Genomic DNA, 17,279 nt, shown 5'->3' on the forward strand with positions numbered 1-17,279 from the left:
GGGCGTGTCTTCTCCCGGAAATAGCCTAAGCCCCAGCTCCTCGCGGAGCGAACCGGCCTGCGAATTTCAGCATGACTGTTCTGGTGAGGTTAGGTGTGGGGCCGCTGAGTGCCGTGGCGCGTGCAGGTAAGCGTCAGTCCCCTCGAAGCCCTGTTGCCTTGGAAACCGCGTGGGGTGCCTTCCTCAGCTCTTCCGTTGAGGTACCGGGGAATTAAGGGCTCAGGGGCTCACTTCCACCTTGAAGGTGCCCTGGGGTGGAAACGGGTCCGGCGCAAACGCGATAGGGCTGCGTAGTCGTGGACATGTGCGTGCTGTCTTTGCGCCCCGGGGGCGTGCTAAGCACAGTAGCCCGAGGTCTGCGGTAGGGTGAGGTTAAGGGTTTACGAAGTTGCTTTGAAAACGCTTAGGCGGCTTGCGTTCGTGAATGTTAAGATTTATCACGGGGTCTGTTTAATTTGTGTTTTTCACAGCCATTCCTTCTATTTGGAGAGGGAAATACTTCAGCTCCGGGAATGAACCTGCAGAAAACAACCCGGTGACGCCGATGCTGCGGCATCTTATGTACAAAATAAAGTCTACTGGTCCCATCACTGTGGCCGAGTACATGAAGGAGGTGTTGACTAATCCAGCCAAGGTATGGTCGGGTAGCCCGAGGACTAGGCCCTCTCTAGCCGATTTGCGAGGTGCGAGCCAGGAGGGAGAAGCCCGAAGGTCCTCAGCCCAGGCAGTGGGGGTGCCTGCCAGGGGAAGAGCCATTTCTGAGGACCTGGGGACAGATAATCTGTCAATTGGGCAGGGCTGGCGGGAAGGATGACTTTCCTACTTGGCTGATGGTAGGTGGTGTGGATTATTGCTCTGGGAGAAGGAATGCAGGAGGAAGGATGGAGAGTTCAGGCTGGTATATGAATCTGAAGTGTTGTGGGACTCTTAGGTGGAAATCTCCAACAGGCAACTGGAAATAGGAATTACTGCCTGGAAAGTTGCCTGTGTTGGAGTGGCCTCAGCTGGCACTGGAGAGATGTGCTGGGGTTCCTCACATGTGCAGCTGAGAATGCAGTCTGGGTCTGCACTGTTCTAGGATTAGGCACAGTCGCAGCTTTCTGACCTACGTTTCCTTGTCTGTTCTATAGAGCCATTTGGTGAAAGCTGTAGTCCTTTACTTTAGAATATTTCACCTTTTGCTGGGTTGAAATATGACCTCTGTGGAATTCTGGGGTTGATTTGGCCATTGCTGTTGGATATGGTGGCGTGACTCCAGTGTCAAGGTTTACCCAAGGCCGGTATCTTTCTTTCAATGCTGGTGGGCAAGGCTGCAAGATATGTGGCTTAGACTAGTGTGGTGGTACTAGAAATAGAAGAGGGTGGTTTAGAAAAGGACTGACAGGATTTGCCGATGGATTGAGTGATGCAACGGAGGAATCAAGGCTGATTCTTAGTTTTGGCTTGAGCAGTTAGGTGGTGACAGCACCTTTTATTGAGATTAAGACAGACAGGACCAGGTTTGGAGGAGTGCTGGGGAGAGGGCCTACACCAGGAGCTGCATTTTATACATATTTTGTTAGCATTGACATCCAGGTGGAGATAGAAAGTAGGCAATTGGCTGTAAGAGTCTGGTGTTCAGGGCTGGACATGGTGGCTCACGCCTGTAATCCCAGCACCTTGGGAGGCCAAGGCGGGTGGATCACGAGGTCAGGAGTTTGAGACCAGCCTGACCAACATGGTGAAACCCCGTCTCTACTAAAAATACAAAAATTATTGGGTGTGGTGGCGGGTGCCTGTAATCCCAGCTAGTCAGGAGGCAGGAGAATCACTTGAACCCGAGAGGCAGAGGTTGCGGTGAGCCGAGATCGCGCCATTGCACTCCAGCCTGGGCAACAGAGTGAGACTCTGTCTCAAAAAAAGAAAGAAAAAAAGAACCTGGCGTTCAGAAGAAAGACTGGGCAGGCATATATATGTTTGCTCATCATCAGCATGTAGGTGATATTTAAAGCCAAGGAACCAGGGAGAATGTACTGAGAGAAAGGAAGGTTTCCCAGCATTGAGACTTGGGGTAACTCTAAAATTTAGAGGCTCTTAACCTAGGAACCCTTTAATAGAAATCAGGGGTTTCATGAACCTGCATGGAAAAAAATTACACCTTTATTTTCACTAACTTTCAACTGAAATTTAGCATTTCTTCAATTATGAACGTACGCGACAACCAGTAGCATCAGCAATACTTGTGAATTTGTCGTCTGTGGAAATCATTGGTATTTCCTTATCACAATACAGTGATCACAGGCATCTCAGAATTTCATCATGCTCATCCTTACTTCAAAATTTTGTTAATTATTGGGTCTTTGGCTTGATTATGGGCTTTTTTGTTTGTTTGCTTTTTGAGATAGAGTCTCATTCTGTCACCCAGGCTGGAGTGCAGTAGTGCGATCTTGGCTCACTGCAGCCTCCGCCTACCAGTTTCAAAGGATTCTTGTGCCTCAGCCTCCCGAGAAGCTGGGATTACAGGTGTATGCTTCTGTGCCCAGCTAGGTTTTTTGTATTTTCAGTGGAGATGGGGTTTTGCCTTGTCGGCCAGGCTGGTCTTGAACTCCTGGCCTCATGTGATCCACCTGTCTCGGCCTCCCAAAATGCTGGAATTACAGGTGTGAGCCACTGTGCCCGGCCTGATTATGTTTTTTTAAATACACTAGTAAAGAAGTGTATATATCACATTTTTGAAAACATTTGATACACATTTTTCAGATATTTCTTTGTGGTTCTGTGCATTTAAAAACACTCTGTGAAGGGGTCTGTGGGCTTCACTGGACTACCACAGTGGTTCATAACACAAAAAAGGGCAAATACCCCTATAATGTTTCTTTATGAATGGAACTAGAAAGCCTAGAAGGAGAGATGTTGTATGGAGTGAGAAATTTTGTTTGAAGATGGGAGTGAGTTGATTTATTTTGAATGCTGAAAGGGGAAAGTTGAAGGTGGAAGAGAGAGGGTGACGGCTAAATGGACCCAGGGGAGTTGTATGAGGAATGGCAATCCGGAGCACAGGAGGAGGGATTAGGTTTGGAGAAGGGGAGAAGGGGAAGGTGTTTCATTCTTGAGTCCCCAGAAACAAATGGGATTAGATGGAGGCCAAGGTGGGGTTGGGAAGCTGAGGCAGTTGTATTCTATAACATTTTTAAATTCTGCCGTGAGACTGGGGCCCATGTCGTCTGAAGTAAGGTGGTAGAATAGGAGCTTGAGAAGCATAGGAAATTTTTAACACAATTCTTGAGTGTTTCTTGAAGGTTAGGCATCATATTAAAACCTGGGATATGAAGATAGATAAGGCATGTTCTTCTGCAAACAACTAGACTTTGTGGTGAAGAACATAGACAAATAAGCTCAGAAACGGTGGCACTGGATTTGGTGTTAGGTTGGAGGGCTGGAGAAGGTCCGCTAGGTGGCATATGAGCAGATTCAGAGGATGAGTATAAGACTGCCAGGGAGAGATGAAAAGGGAGAAGGGTAAGGATTTGTAGTGGCATGGATATCTGGACAAGCAAGGCTAAAAAAAAAAAAAAAAACCAAAAACAAAAAAAAAACTCACCTTTTTCTGGAGATGCAATGGTCATACAGAAAAGTTCATAAATCACAAGTTTACAGCTCAGTGAATTTTCCCAAAGCAAATGCTCCCATGTAACCAGCACCCAGGTCAAGAAACGGATCATCACCAGCAGGCAGGGCCCATATGTGAGACGGAAAGTGTTAGAATTTGGAGAGGAGGCTGGAGGAGTAGGCAGGGTCTTGCTGTGTTGGCTGTGGGAGCTGGGAGGGGAGGAAGGGTCTGGCATGCAGAGATGGATGTTACATGACTTCTGCATTTATGGTCAAGTTGTAATTGGTTTTCTACCAGTTTTGTAAAATGACTGTTACTTTGTAGAATTTGGATGAAGACACCATGTTTCCCTTGCTTGTTTAGGGGAGAGCTTTCTTACTAAATAATTATTTCCCTTTTACATTATTTAAGATTTTGGAGGGGTATTTTATAAAGGCTTATTTGGAAATTAATTTTGTTTCTCCATTTTCTCTTTTTACTCAGGGTTATTATGTGTACCGTGACATGCTAGGCGAACAAGGAGATTTCATTACTTCACCTGAAATAAGTCAGATCTTTGGGGAGGTAATATCCAATGTAAAGTATGAATGAAGCTAATGTAAACATTTGAGAACAGATCAAATTATATTGTTCTGTAGTAGTGTTCTACAGCTTCTTTTGTGGTTCATCAAAAGTTTTAACTTTATAGTAGTTGATGTACTGAGGGAATAGAGAGGCAGTAGAGGGGAGGAAAATGGTAGAATATTTGAAAAGTTTATACTCCACTGTAGGAAGGAAAATGGAGAGATAAGAGGGACAAAGAGAAAGAGAAGGAAGGGAGGGGGTCATAAGGAGGACAGAAAAAGGAGAATCAGATGAAATAAGAGAATGGAAGAAGGAAGAGAGACAAAAGGAAAGGCGAGGAAAGAGGTAGAGTGCCCAGGAAGGAAGAGAGAAAAGATAAAAAAGAGCATTGAAGAATCAGTGGAATTAAGATAAGCTCTAAAGCTGCCAGTCATGATTTTAACCATAGTTACCGTAAAAGTCTTCCTTTGTTTATCAATTTTTTGAGCCAGAGTTTTGCTCTTATTGCCCAGGCTGGAGTGCAATGGTGCGATCTTGGCTCACTGCAACCTCCACTTCCCGGGTTCAAGCGATTCTCCTGCCTCAGCCTCCTGAGTAGCTGGGATTACAGGCATGTGCCACCACTCCTGGCTAATTTTGTATTTTTAGTAGAGACGGGGTTTCTCCATGTTGGTCAGGCTGGCCTCGAACTCCCGATCTCAGGTGATCCACCCGCCTTGTCCTCCTAAAGTGCTGGGATTACGGGCATGAGCCACCACACCTGGCCACATCTTCCTTTAATAAACAGAATTCTAGTTAATTTCCACTAAGTACTTTCTATGAATTTAGAAATAGGAAATAGTGTATAAGAGGAAGTAGAATGTGGGTATTGAAAAACATTAGGTTATTATCAGAGTCATGTAATTGTTTAAATCATATGAATATGAAGAAATGACATAATCACATTTCATCTGTTTATTTGCTTTCAAATAGTAATACTTTTCTGGTAGTGATACCCTGTTATCTATGTCATGGGACCTTTTATAGCAGAGGCTGCCTTTTTTTTTCCTGTTAATCTTCCTAAATGGTATATGTTATAGTACCAGGAAGTTGCTATGTGTACATATATGTATGTATTAAATAACATACATATGGCTGTACACATTTTGCTTTTTGGCATATAGTGCCTATTTATGTGGAATTTTATATTGTGGTATACTTTTATACTTTATGATACCTTAATATGTGTTTTTTTTGTTTTCCTTGTCACAGCTACTAGGGATATGGTTCATTAGTGAATGGATGGCCACTGGAAAAAGCACAGCTTTCCAGCTGGTGGAACTGGGCCCAGGGAGGGGAACCCTCGTGGGAGATATTTTGAGGGTAGGTAATAAAAGAATGTCTTTAAGTTTCATGTAAGTGAATTTTAGTACTTCTGAGTGTGCAAACCACATTGATTTCATTGGTTTTCAGTTCCTTAATCTCATATTTCTCAGCTAAAATATAATGTCAGAATAATGTAATCAGTCATTACTGTTGTCTGTAAGCTAAAAAAATGGAGGCGAGGGGGAGAAGAATATGAAAGCTAAAAATAGGAAACATTTAGAAGACATTATGGGAGAGTGTATTTGTTTTCTCAGGAAGCAAAGTTTTTAATTATGTAAAAAGTTTAGTCCAGGCGTGGTGGCTCATGCCTGTAATCCTAGCGCTTTGGGAGACCAAGGCGGGCAGATCAAGAGGTCAGGAGTTTGAGACCAGCCTGACCAACATGGTGAAACCCCGTCTCTACTAAAAATACAAAAATTAGCTATGCATGGTGGCGCACACCTGTAATCCAGCTACTCAGGAGGCTGAGGTGGGAGAATCGCTTGAACCTAGGAGGCAGAGGTTGCAGTGAGCCGAGATCGTGCCATTGCACTCCCGCCTGGCGACAGAGCGAGACTCTGTCTCAGAAAAAAAGAAAAAAAAAGTTTAGGATGGGCACAGTGGCTCATGCCTGTAATCCTAGCACTTTGGGAGACCAAGGTGGGAGGATTGCTTGAGGCCAAGAGTTCAAGACCAACCTGGCCAACAAAGCCAAACCTCGTCTCTTTTTATATTAAAAAAAAAAAAAAAGCAGAAGATGTAAAGAAAAAGATTAATAATTTCATTTCTTACATTTAAATTAAGAACTTCTTGCTCTACAAATAAACTAGCAACTTTTTGTTCTTCAAAGACCCCATTAAGAGAGTGATTAGACGAACCACAGAGTGGGGGAAGTTATTTGTGACCTGTAACCAACAGAGAACTAGTAGTTAGAATATTTAAAGAACTCCCTTAAGTCAATAAGAAGACAGATAACTTGAGAAAAATCACACCAAAGATGTGAACAAGTCCATTCATAAAAGAGGAAAATACGACTAAAAAAAGCAAAACAAAAATATTACTCTTACTGGTAGTCAGGGAGATGAAAATTAAAATCACAACGAGATACCACTGTAACCCTCGCCAGATTAGAAAGAAAGCTAATAGTCTGTCAACACCAAGTATTGTGCAGATGCGGATATGTGGAGCAATGGGAACTGTCATATACTGCTTGTAAGAGTATAATTTAGTACATCCTTTTTTTATTTTGTTTGAGACGGAGCCTTGGTTTGTCTCTCAGGCTGGAGTGCAGTGGTACGATCTTGGCTCACTGCAACCTCAGCCTCCCAGGTTCAAGTGATTCTTGTGCCTCAGCCTCCTGAGTAGCTGGGATAATAGACGTGGACCACCACGCCCGGCTAATTTTTGTATTTTAGTAGAGAAGGGGTTTTACCATGCTGGCCCAGGCTGATCTTGAACTCTTGGCTTCAAGTGGCCTGCCTGCCTTGGCCTCCCAGAACGCTGGGATTACAGGTGTGAGCCACCGCACCCAGCCTTGTACAACCATTTCGAAAAGCTATTGGCCGTTATCTGTTAACGTCAAAGTTTCTGATACTGTATGACCCAGCAATTTTACTGCTAGTGATTTACCCTAGAGAAACTAGTGTATATGTGTACCAGGAGACACGTACAAGAAGATAGCAGCATTGAATAAAAGAGCAGAAAACTGAAACAGCACAAATGCCTATCAGGTGGGTAAATGAATCAATTAATTGTGGTACAGTCATACAGTGGAATACGAAGTATTGCAAGAATGTGTGAAATCACAGTGGAATATAACAATATTCAACATGAAACAAGATGTGTGAAAGTAGCAGTTTGCAAAAGAGTTCATATCATATGATTGTATTTCTATAAAATCCAAAAAATAGTCAACATTAAACAATATATATTTGGTGATAAAAATATGTTTAGCAACATTTATAAAGAAAAATCAGAGTATTATTAACTGAAGATTCAGAATGGTGGCGACTTCCGAGGGTATAGGGAGTCCACAGGGGCTTTAGAGAGAAGGTCATGTCCCATTTCTTTAACCAGATGGTGGCTGTTCTCTCCTGTATCATTCTTGCTATCAGTCTACGTACTATTTTATAAAACCATTAAAAAGGAGGACAGTTGTTTATAGTACCTGATAAGTAAGAGTGTTTATTAAACTTTTGTAGTTTCTAGTATTTCAGAACTCATTAGTCTTTTTGAGTGTATTTTTCATGTACCTGGCAATTCAATGTGAAAAACAAACATAGCTGGGTGCAGTGGCCCATGCCTGTAATCCCAGCACTTTGGGAGTCCAAGGCTCCCAAAGTTCACGATCAGCCTGGGTAACAAGGTGAAACTCCACCTCTACAAAAAGTACAAAAATTAGCCAGGCGTGGTAGCACGCGTCTGTGGTCGAAGCAAGTCGGGGGGCTGAGGTGGGAGGATTGCTCGAGCCCAGGATGAGGCTGCAGTGAGCTGTGATCATGCCTCTGAGTGACAAAGTGGGACCCTGTCTCAAAAAAAAAAAAAAAAAAACAAGAAACACCAACACGTACTCAATATAAATTTAAATTTCTTGATGCTTTATGGTTTTTGCTTTAAATTAGAAATTGAAGGATTTAAAAAATATATAAACATATGACAAATGAGAATCTTGGTTATTTGGGTGAAGAAAGAAAACAAAATCATGAGTTTAAATGTCCAGGGCTCTATTTTATGTTTTTCAGCAAGGTCATTTGAATATCAAATATTTAATAAGGACCTCAAATCATATTTTCTTGTTCAAGTACTGTAAAAGTCAATTCCAGAGCCCTTAAAATGTATGAAGGATGCTTTTCCAGACTGAGTCATAAGAACTCCTAAAAAGCCAAAGAATTTAAAGGGTTGTAAAGCAAATAGCCAGAGAAGTATCAGACCTGTTTTATTTTCGATGTTACCTTCTGAAGGAATTTCACCTGTGATGTTTTTCCATTTGTATTTTGATCTCAGAACTAAATTTGGAAAAATCATCTTGTTCATATTATCAGTCTGGATGTGCATATTCATATCTCAAAAGTATTAATTGGAGGCAGATCACCGGTAAAAATTAAATTCAAATGAAAAATAATGTTGATACACTTTATGCTTTTACTATTGAATTTTTAGCCTTAAAAGATTGGTAAATTATTAGTATTTTCATTTTTCCCTTGATGTTTACAACAGTGAAAAAATATATAGCTAAATATAGATTGAAAATGTGGCAGACCCCTGAGTTAAGCAGTCGTTTTCAGTACCATTCAGATTTGGTTCTTTGAGGTTAGAGTTATCATCATCTCAAAGATGAGATTATTTCCTAGATCTAGAGACATTATCAAAGCAAGGCTATCCCCATTTTATTTCCTTGGTCTTTTTTTAGACTCCATAATCTGAATCGTTGTTTTTATCAGATGCCAAATCTTTTATTTTCATTTGTTAATCATAATTTATCAGATGCCAAGTCTTTTATTTTCATTTTAATCATAATTTATCATTAGGAAACCAAATTGTGCATTGTTCATTTCTTATTTAAATTATGCTTAATGACTAATAGGTTATGATTCTTATAGACTGCTGGAGAGTGGCTTGGGTAAGGAACACATCTCTCTGAAGTATTACTTCTATTGTGACATGACTAAATCATTGATGTAAATGATTAGGAAACTAAACCTACTTAACACATTGTGTTTTTTTTTCTTCTTTTGGTATTTAGGTGTTCACTCAACTTGGATCTGTGCTGAAAAACTGTGACATTTCAGTACATCTGGTAGAGGTAAGCCAAAAATTAAGTGAGATTCAAGCATTGACACTGACTGAAGAGAAGGTCCCGTTAGAGCGAAATGCTGGATCCCCAGTGTATATGAAAGGTGTCACTAAGTCTGGAATTCCAATTTCCTGGTACCGACATCTGCACGATGTTCCAAAAGGTAATTACTTTTACGTGGATTAATGAAAGAATTTTGATCACAACCCTTACAGTAGTGATGGGACTGTAACTTTTTACAGCAATAGAACAGATTATGAGTTACTGCTCCCAAGTCCCTTTTATCCATAGAGAGTAGCCTACTGTTTTCTAGAAAAGAGCATCATAATAGAAAATAAAGTTGCCTGACTTTAAGTAGTAGTTTATTTCCTGTAGTTTTGTAGAACCCAAACAAAATGTAAATCTCCGTTGTACTTTTGAGTATTTCCCTATAGCTAGGATAGTTCCGATGATGGAGCAGCCCGAGGCAGCTGGGGCTGATGGAAGCAGTGTTAGTAGGTGGGTTTAGTTCAGTTACCGAATCTTTTGAAAATCCTTACTTCCTAAAGACAAGCAAGGTGTGGGGGAAAATCCCTGTACTAGTCAGGAATACTGATGAATCTTGACTCAGAGCTAAAATGGGGGTACGATCTTGGGCAAGGCATCTCAAGCCGTTCCTGGCCTCAGCCTTCTCAGGCTGAGAAACCCGATTTTATGAAATCAAATTCCCTTCCAGCTAACAAATCTGACTTCTAATTTCCTTCAAGCCTAGTGATGGATAAAAGATTTAACTGCTATTTCAGGTATTTCCATTTTCTGACCCCATTTATTTGTAAAATAAGAGTAGTAGTAATTGTTCTTTTCCATGTTCTGCAGTGTAAGTTTTCCATGGAGAGGTGGAGAATTCTGTGGTAGTGATGATTACGGAGGAAGTAGGCATTTTCTTTTTTACAGTTAATGTTCAAAAGAATTAATTCCTGTAAAATGTGGAAACATTAATTCTTTTCCTCTTTTTAAATAGGATACAGCTTTTATCTTGCACATGAATTTTTTGATGTTCTTCCTGTGCATAAATTTCAGGTATTGAGGGGGGAAAAAGTTATGTCTATAGTTGAATACAAAAGGCGTTGTGTTGCCAGTGTTTATGGTGTTTATTCAGTATACAAATTTTACTCGTTGAGGTTATTTTTAACTATTATTTGGAATTTTGGTACACATAAATAATTGGAAAGCAAAAATGAAATGTTAATGAGAATTTGTAGTTCTCCTGGGATAATTATTAAGAATTCTTAATTCTTCTGATTTGAAGAAGTAAGGGAATGAAAAATGGTAAGATGGTAACTGGGGCTGTGGTGCAATGAAGGATTTACTTAGCAAATATTTTTTTTTAAAGAGAGAGCATATTGCTATGTTGCCCAGGCTGGTCTTGAACTCCAGGGCTCAAGTGTTCATCCTGCCTCAGCATCCCAAGGAGCTGGGACTACAGGTGTGTGCCACTGCACCCAGCCAACCTTAGCACATTAAAAAAAATTATAGATTAATATTTTTGGGGCCAGGCATGCTGGCTTCCACCTGAATCTCAGCACTTTGGGAGGCCGAGGTGGGTGAATCGCTTGAGGTCAGGAATTCAAGGCCAGCCTGGCCAACATGACGAAGCCCTGTGTCTACTATAAACACAAAAATTATCTGGGCTTGGTGGCAGGTGCCTGTACTTCCCAGCTACTCGGGAGGCTGAGACATGAGAATCGCTTGAACCCAGGAGGCAGAGGTTGCAATGAGCTGAGATGCACCACTGCACTCCAGCCTGGGCGACAAAGCGAGACCTTGTCTCAAAAAAAATAAATAAAACTTTTCTTCATTCTTTGAGGAGATTTAAGATTCGGTGATACTGTATGTGTCCTGGTAATTTGTATGGAGAAGAGCAGCTCTCATGATTCTGTGGTAATGTGTTAGTGAAGCTTCTGCCTATTCCTCCTGAGTCTATTTCCGTTTTTTGGGTACTTTGCAAGCTGCTGATTTTATCTTCCACAGCCTCATCTCTGTTATTGTTTCTTTTGCATCGATCAGTCTCCTCATTGTTCAAAGGCAATGAAGTCATGCATTTAAGTAATTTTAAATAGTCAGTGCCCTGTAAATGTTAGTTACTTATGGTAAGAGGAGAAAAAGCTATTTTTGGTAGAAGCAGTGTAGAGAACAAACTTGCACAAATTTGTTTTTATGTGTTATTTTGTGTTTAGAAAACAGCACAGGGATGGCGAGAAGTATTCATTGACATCGATCCACAGGTTTCTGATAAACTGAGGTTTGTTTTGGCACCTTCTGCCACCCCAGCAGAAGCCTTCATACAAGTAAGAATATGCTTTTTTAAGTTTCTTTTATTGCTCACAGAATCTTCAAAGTCTTATTTTCTGAGTCACTACTTTAGAGTTCCTTTACAGGAAGAGTTGCTAATAGCATAGGAGGTGCTTTTTATTGACAGTGAATGTGCAGAGGAGCTAGAGGCAGGAGCGTGGGTTAAAATCATTTCTTAAATCTGTGACCTTAATGTGATGTAGTAAGAGAAAGTTAGTAACCGCTTACTCAGCCAAGTCTCTTACTTTCACTGTTTACCTCAGTTTCATGTCAAATGGTAATGGTATTGTCCACAGGAAGAGTTTACATCTGTGAAAACACTGTAGTACAGACTATAGTAAATTAATTAACAATAACAGCTAACGTTTGTTGAGTACTTTGTGTTACTCTGTTTTTGCATTTAGTTCTCAAAGCCCTGTATTAGGTAGGTTCTATTATTATCTTTCTTTGGGCTAGAGCATGGTTTTTATCCCATGCTTCCATGCAGATCTCAATTTGATTCTGCCAGAATGGTAGAATTACTACTGCTTTCTGTTGATCTCAAGGAATCATCGCAAGAGCCTGTCTATCTTGGCTTGTTTAAAGGTACAAAAAATCCCTGTACTTCTCAGGAACATCCAGGCTTCAGATTGCTTCTTTTTTTTCAGTCCTTTTCCAGCTCAGAAGATGATTTTTAATTCCTGGACCTTAACTGAGAACTTCCTACTCAGAAATTATCAGTTTTAAAAGCACAAGAGCTTTTACACTTAAATGTATGAATTAAGTTTTCTTTGTTAAGTATAAATTTAAATGTCAGATGGAACACTTGTGAACAACTGTTTTTTCATATTATGGCAACCTACCTGGATGACACATTCATAAAACCACCAAGAACTAACCACCTGGTCCTGGGAGTTCATTAAGTTATTGACCTAATTAGTATTCACTTAGGAGGGAGGGAGTGAATTTTCCCTTTTGCTTGAATGAGATGAATGGTAATACATGTCACCTTGAAGAGTAGCCTAAGATAGTAAGAATGTCAGCATGATCAGCATGTCCACTGATGCCTGATGAGGCTGACTTCATGGTTTTTATAGTTAAGCCACAGTAATTTCATTGCACAATTAAGCTCAATGGTTTATTATATTTAATCCTCACAACAAACCTACAATATCTATCAGGAAGAAGGCAGCTCAAAAAGTTTAAGTAACTTGTTTACCAGTAAGCATAGGAAGAGCTGAGATTCAACTCCATCTGACTCTATGCCTGTTACCGTAGGCAGACATCAGGGCAGATCATTACTGCATTTCTATAATGTGTTAGGGAGGAGCACAAGTTAATGTATGTTTTCATAATAAAGGGAAAGAAATACCACATTTTCAGTCAGATCAGGAAGTAGTGAAATTTCATATATACTAGTCAGGTTGGCAAGTACTAATACTTAGTGTCATTTCGTTTTTTAAGCTAGTACACACTTATTGTGGCCCCTTAGTTAATAAGTGAACATCTTGGGGTAATAATGGTTTCAATACGTTGGCACTAGTTTATAAGCGATGTTTCTTGATGTAGGGCATATCATTGGGATACTTTCTGGCACAACAGAGGGCATGATAATATACTTGTCTAATAGGGTCTGCTTTGTGTTATTGGATTTATATGATTTGTTCTTTCAGCACCATATTTTCATTGACTATGTCCTAGGCAGACAAAAATTCCTTTCCCATGCTTTCAACCTAGAGGAATATATTTATATGATTTGTGATATAAAAGTATTTTACATTAAATAAAATGATAATGCTCTAGGCCATCTGGGGGGATTGGGAGGGCATTTGTCTTTTTGTAAAAGAGATTAAAATGTCTCTGTAAATCAAGTGGATAGCATCAAAGAACTAAGGAGTTTTGTATAATAAGGGAGTCAGGTGAAAAGTTGAGTGTAGAGAACACTCATATTAAGAAAATTTATTTTTATTAAAACTAAGAAATGCTCATTGAGGAAAAACCTGAAAAACCCTAAGGAAGTAAGTCTTTTGAATGATGCATTTTGACTTTTGTAATGATCCCTTTACCAGCATGATGAAACAAGGGATCATGTTGAAGTGTGTCCTGATGCTGGTGTTATCATTGAGGAACTTTCTCAACGCATTGCATTAACTGGAGGTGCTGCACTGGTTGCTGATTATGGTCATGATGGAACAAAGACAGATACCTTCAGAGTATGTATAATTCAGTAACATGATTTATTAGACTTTCAGTGTTAGATCTGAAGCTCATTGAAGAGCTTTGATTTCTACAGTGCCTGGTATTACTGTATTACATTATTTTATAGTTAACATTAATTGATACTATTGTAATTCCCCTTAACCCTAGTTCTTACTCCTAACACTGAGTCTACTGTCCAGCCCTCCTTTAACAGGATCTGAACTGTTTACGTTCTTCCTTAGTTGTAGAACCTACGTTTACAAATCCAAATAATACAAATTTGGAGAATACTACAAATGGAAAGATTTTCTTCACATTCTTAAACCTTTCTATCTGTACCCTCCTTTGTTCAAGAAAAATTTTGGTACTTCTTTGCAGATTTAAACTACCTACTGTAATCATTCTAGCTTTTTCTATTATATTTTCAGCATTTTTTCCCTTTCCAGATGTATTCTTTTACACTGTTCCTAAACATCCTTTCTTAATGATCTTTGAATATGATCAATTCTGTTCAATATACTTTAATTGAAAACCATTTAACTAAATGCTCTTAGTCATTTTCTAGGTCTGTGGTTCTTAATTTCTAACTTTATTGTGTCTAAAAATAACCTGGAGAGTTTGTTGAAAATACTCATTCTCTATCCTCACCTCCAGGATTCTGACTGACCAGGTCTGGTTAGAGTCAGTAATATATTCTCAGGTAATTTTGTTTTTTTTTTAAGTAATTTCAACTTTTATTTTAGATTTAGGGGGTACATGAGGCAGGTTTGTTGTTACATGGGTATATGGCATTGACTCTGAGGTTTGGGGTACAAGTGAGCCTGTCGCCCAGGTGGCAAGCATAGTACTCAGTAGGTAGATTTTCAGCCCTTGTTCCCCTCCTATCGCCCCTCTAGTAGCCAGCAGGGTTTGTTCCCATCGGTATGTTCACGTGTACCCAATGTTTAGCTCTTACTGAGAGAAGTGAGATGTACGTGTGGTATTTGGTTTTGTCCCTGCATTAATTCACTTAGGATAATGGCCTCCAGCTATGTCTATGTTGCTGAAAAGGACATGATCTGATTTTTAATGGCTGTGTAGTAGTTTGTGGTGTATCTCAGGTGATTCTGACGCATGGTTGATGCATGTACTTCGTAAAACACTGCCTAGGTGTTCCCTGCCTAAGAGAATTAATGAAAGCTCTATTCCATCACCTCAAGCATTAATGTAAATATTAAATAACTTTAATATGATAGCATCTCTTTAATCTTAATAACCATAAAAGGGCAAAAATCTGATTTCTTTATGTTCAAGGGGTTTTGTGGCCACAAGCTTCATGATGTCTTAATTGCCCCAGGAACAGCAGATCTAACAGCTGATGTGGACTTCAGTTATTTACGAAGAATGGCACAGGGAAAAGTAGCCTCTCTGGGCCCAATAAAACAACACATATTTTTAAAAAATATGGGTATTGATGTCCGGCTGAAGGTAAGGTTTATTTTATTTCACTGTTATTAAGTACTTTAATTTTATAGTATTGCAAAAATTAAATAGTATGTTCACCTGGCCTTAATGCTCTTACAGTTAGCCAATCCTTGGTATTCCAGCCTTTTCAGGTAGTATAGGATTTAGTAACTAGTCTGGTAAGTTTCATGCATCTCCATGTGAGGTAGCATTAAGACTTCCAAATAGTGTTTTTGTTAAGAAAACTGCGTTTATGGGTATGAATTTTCTAACTGTTCTTCCGAGGACACCTAAACCTTACTGTAGATCAAACCCCCGGGATATTTGTTAAAAATGCAAATCCTTATGTTTCACACCAACCTACGTTTTTAATAAGTACGCTATGATTCTCAGGCAGGTAATCAGAAGTCACGTTTTGAGCGGTGCTTTATTGGAATATTTGAGAGTCATTAGTATTGCTGCATGTAACTAGGAATTCTGTCTTCTGGTTAATTTTGCTAAGAATTTTTTTCCTTTCAGGTTCTTTTAGATAAATCAAATGAGCCATCAGTGAGGCAGCAGTTACTTCAAGGATATGATATGTTAATGAATCCAAAGAAGATGGGAGAGAGATTTAACTTTTTTGCCTTGCTACCTCATGAGAGACTTCAAGGTGGAAGACATCAGAGGAATGCACGTCAGTCAAAACCCTTTGCATCCCTTGTAGCTGGGTTTAGTGAACTTGCTTGGCAGTGATATTTCAGCTTGGACATTTTCCCCTTCAGTCGGCCCAAGAAATCAAAATAAAGGAAACACATTTCATACACTGCAGGTAACAAAAGTGAAAGTATTTTATCTTTTCACAGCAAGAACAGTCCATGTTATATATAATACAACCAAAATTATACAACTTTTAGGGTTGTGACTGGCTTTGGTGCAAATGTCTGCTCAAGCTAGTAAGTTATTGTGAGACTGAGTTTCCTTTAACTTATAAAGCTAGTTGCCATATTTCTATTTTATTTTAAAAAGTAAACATAGGGCCGGGCGCAGTGGCTCATGCCTATAATCCCAGGACTTTGGGAGGCTGAGGTGGGCAGATCACCTGAGGTCAGCAGTTCGAGACCAGCCTGACCAAAATGGAGACACCCTGTCTCTACTAAAAATACAAAACTAGCCGGGCATGGTGGTACATGCTTGTAATCCCAGTTTACTCAGGGAGGCTGAGGCAGAAGAATCACTTGAACCTGGGAGGTGGAGGTTGTGGTGCGCTGAGATCGTGCCACTGCACTCCAGCCTGAGCAACAACAGCGAAACTCCCTCTCAATAAAAAAAAAAAAAAAAGTAAACATGGGCAGTGATTGGTTTAATAAAAACTGGAAACAGACTAAATGGCTATTCACAGGAAACTGATAAAATATATGTTATTTTTAAAAATGAGCTAGAGCAGTATGTTCTGACATAGAAAACTCTCTAAGATTTAGTAAGTGAAAAAAAGTAGGATGCAAGAGTTTTTATAGTTGATTCCATTTTTGTTGAAGGAGAAAAGCTATTTAAATACAAGTAAATTTCATAGAAACTAATAGACTAGTGTACACTGGTTTTCTGTGATATATACTTGCATACAAAGTTAAGGAATGAATGCACAATTTTCCCAATTTGGAAGTGAGTTTGAGAGGCAGGGAGTGGTTGGGTATTTAAATTTTTTACATTGTGCATCTGTGAATTTTTAAAAAAATTATAAAGGTCACATTAAGAAACAGTAAACCTTGACATGTAGTTCAAATATGAGTTGGAGACCAGCCTGGCCAACATGGTGAAACCCCGTCTCTACTAAAAATACAAAAATTAGCCTGACGTGGTGGTGGGCGCCTGTAATCCCAGCTATTCAGGAGGCTAAGGCAGGACAATCTCTTGAACCCGGGAGGCAGAGGTTGCAGTGAGCCGAGATTGCTCTGTTGCACTCTAGCCTGGGCAATAGAAAGAAACACACACACACACTCTCTGCCTAGGAGGAATAATTTTCAGACAAATGGCAAGTTTTAGTTCTGTATTATGTGT

The 17,279-nt window shown here is 39.8% G+C and overlaps 1 protein-coding gene across 1 annotated transcript; it reads left to right on the forward strand.

Annotated features, from left to right (window-relative positions):
* NDUFAF7 (NADH:ubiquinone oxidoreductase complex assembly factor 7) lies at positions 1 to 16,048 on the forward strand. Its single transcript, XM_007970938.3, has 10 exons — positions 1 to 126; positions 471 to 634; positions 4,073 to 4,153; positions 5,405 to 5,515; positions 9,240 to 9,453; positions 10,291 to 10,349; positions 11,507 to 11,617; positions 13,670 to 13,813; positions 15,093 to 15,266; positions 15,762 to 16,048. Exons 1-10 carry the CDS (start codon positions 72 to 74, stop codon positions 15,975 to 15,977), a joined length of 1,329 nt encoding a protein of 442 aa, XP_007969129.3. The 5' UTR covers positions 1 to 71; the 3' UTR covers positions 15,978 to 16,048.
* Positions 16,049 to 17,279: the final 1,231 nt, after the last annotated feature.

This window comes from Chlorocebus sabaeus, chromosome 14, assembly GCF_047675955.1.
Source record: "Chlorocebus sabaeus isolate Y175 chromosome 14, mChlSab1.0.hap1, whole genome shotgun sequence".
Classification (NCBI taxonomy): Eukaryota; Metazoa; Chordata; class Mammalia; order Primates; family Cercopithecidae; genus Chlorocebus; species Chlorocebus sabaeus.

Bases quoted from the DNA above. Each gene is read 5' to 3' on its own strand.
- NDUFAF7 (XM_007970938.3), top strand. From the start codon at position 72: ATGACTGTTCTGGTGAGGTTAGGTGTGGGGCCGCTGAGTGCCGTGGCG. The intron at 4,154-5,404 runs GTAATATCCAAT...TCCTTGTCACAG, and splicing joins TAAGTCAGATCTTTGGGGAG to CTACTAGGGATATGGTTCAT. The intron at 9,454-10,290 runs GTAATTACTTTT...CTTTTTAAATAG, and splicing joins TCTGCACGATGTTCCAAAAG to GATACAGCTTTTATCTTGCA.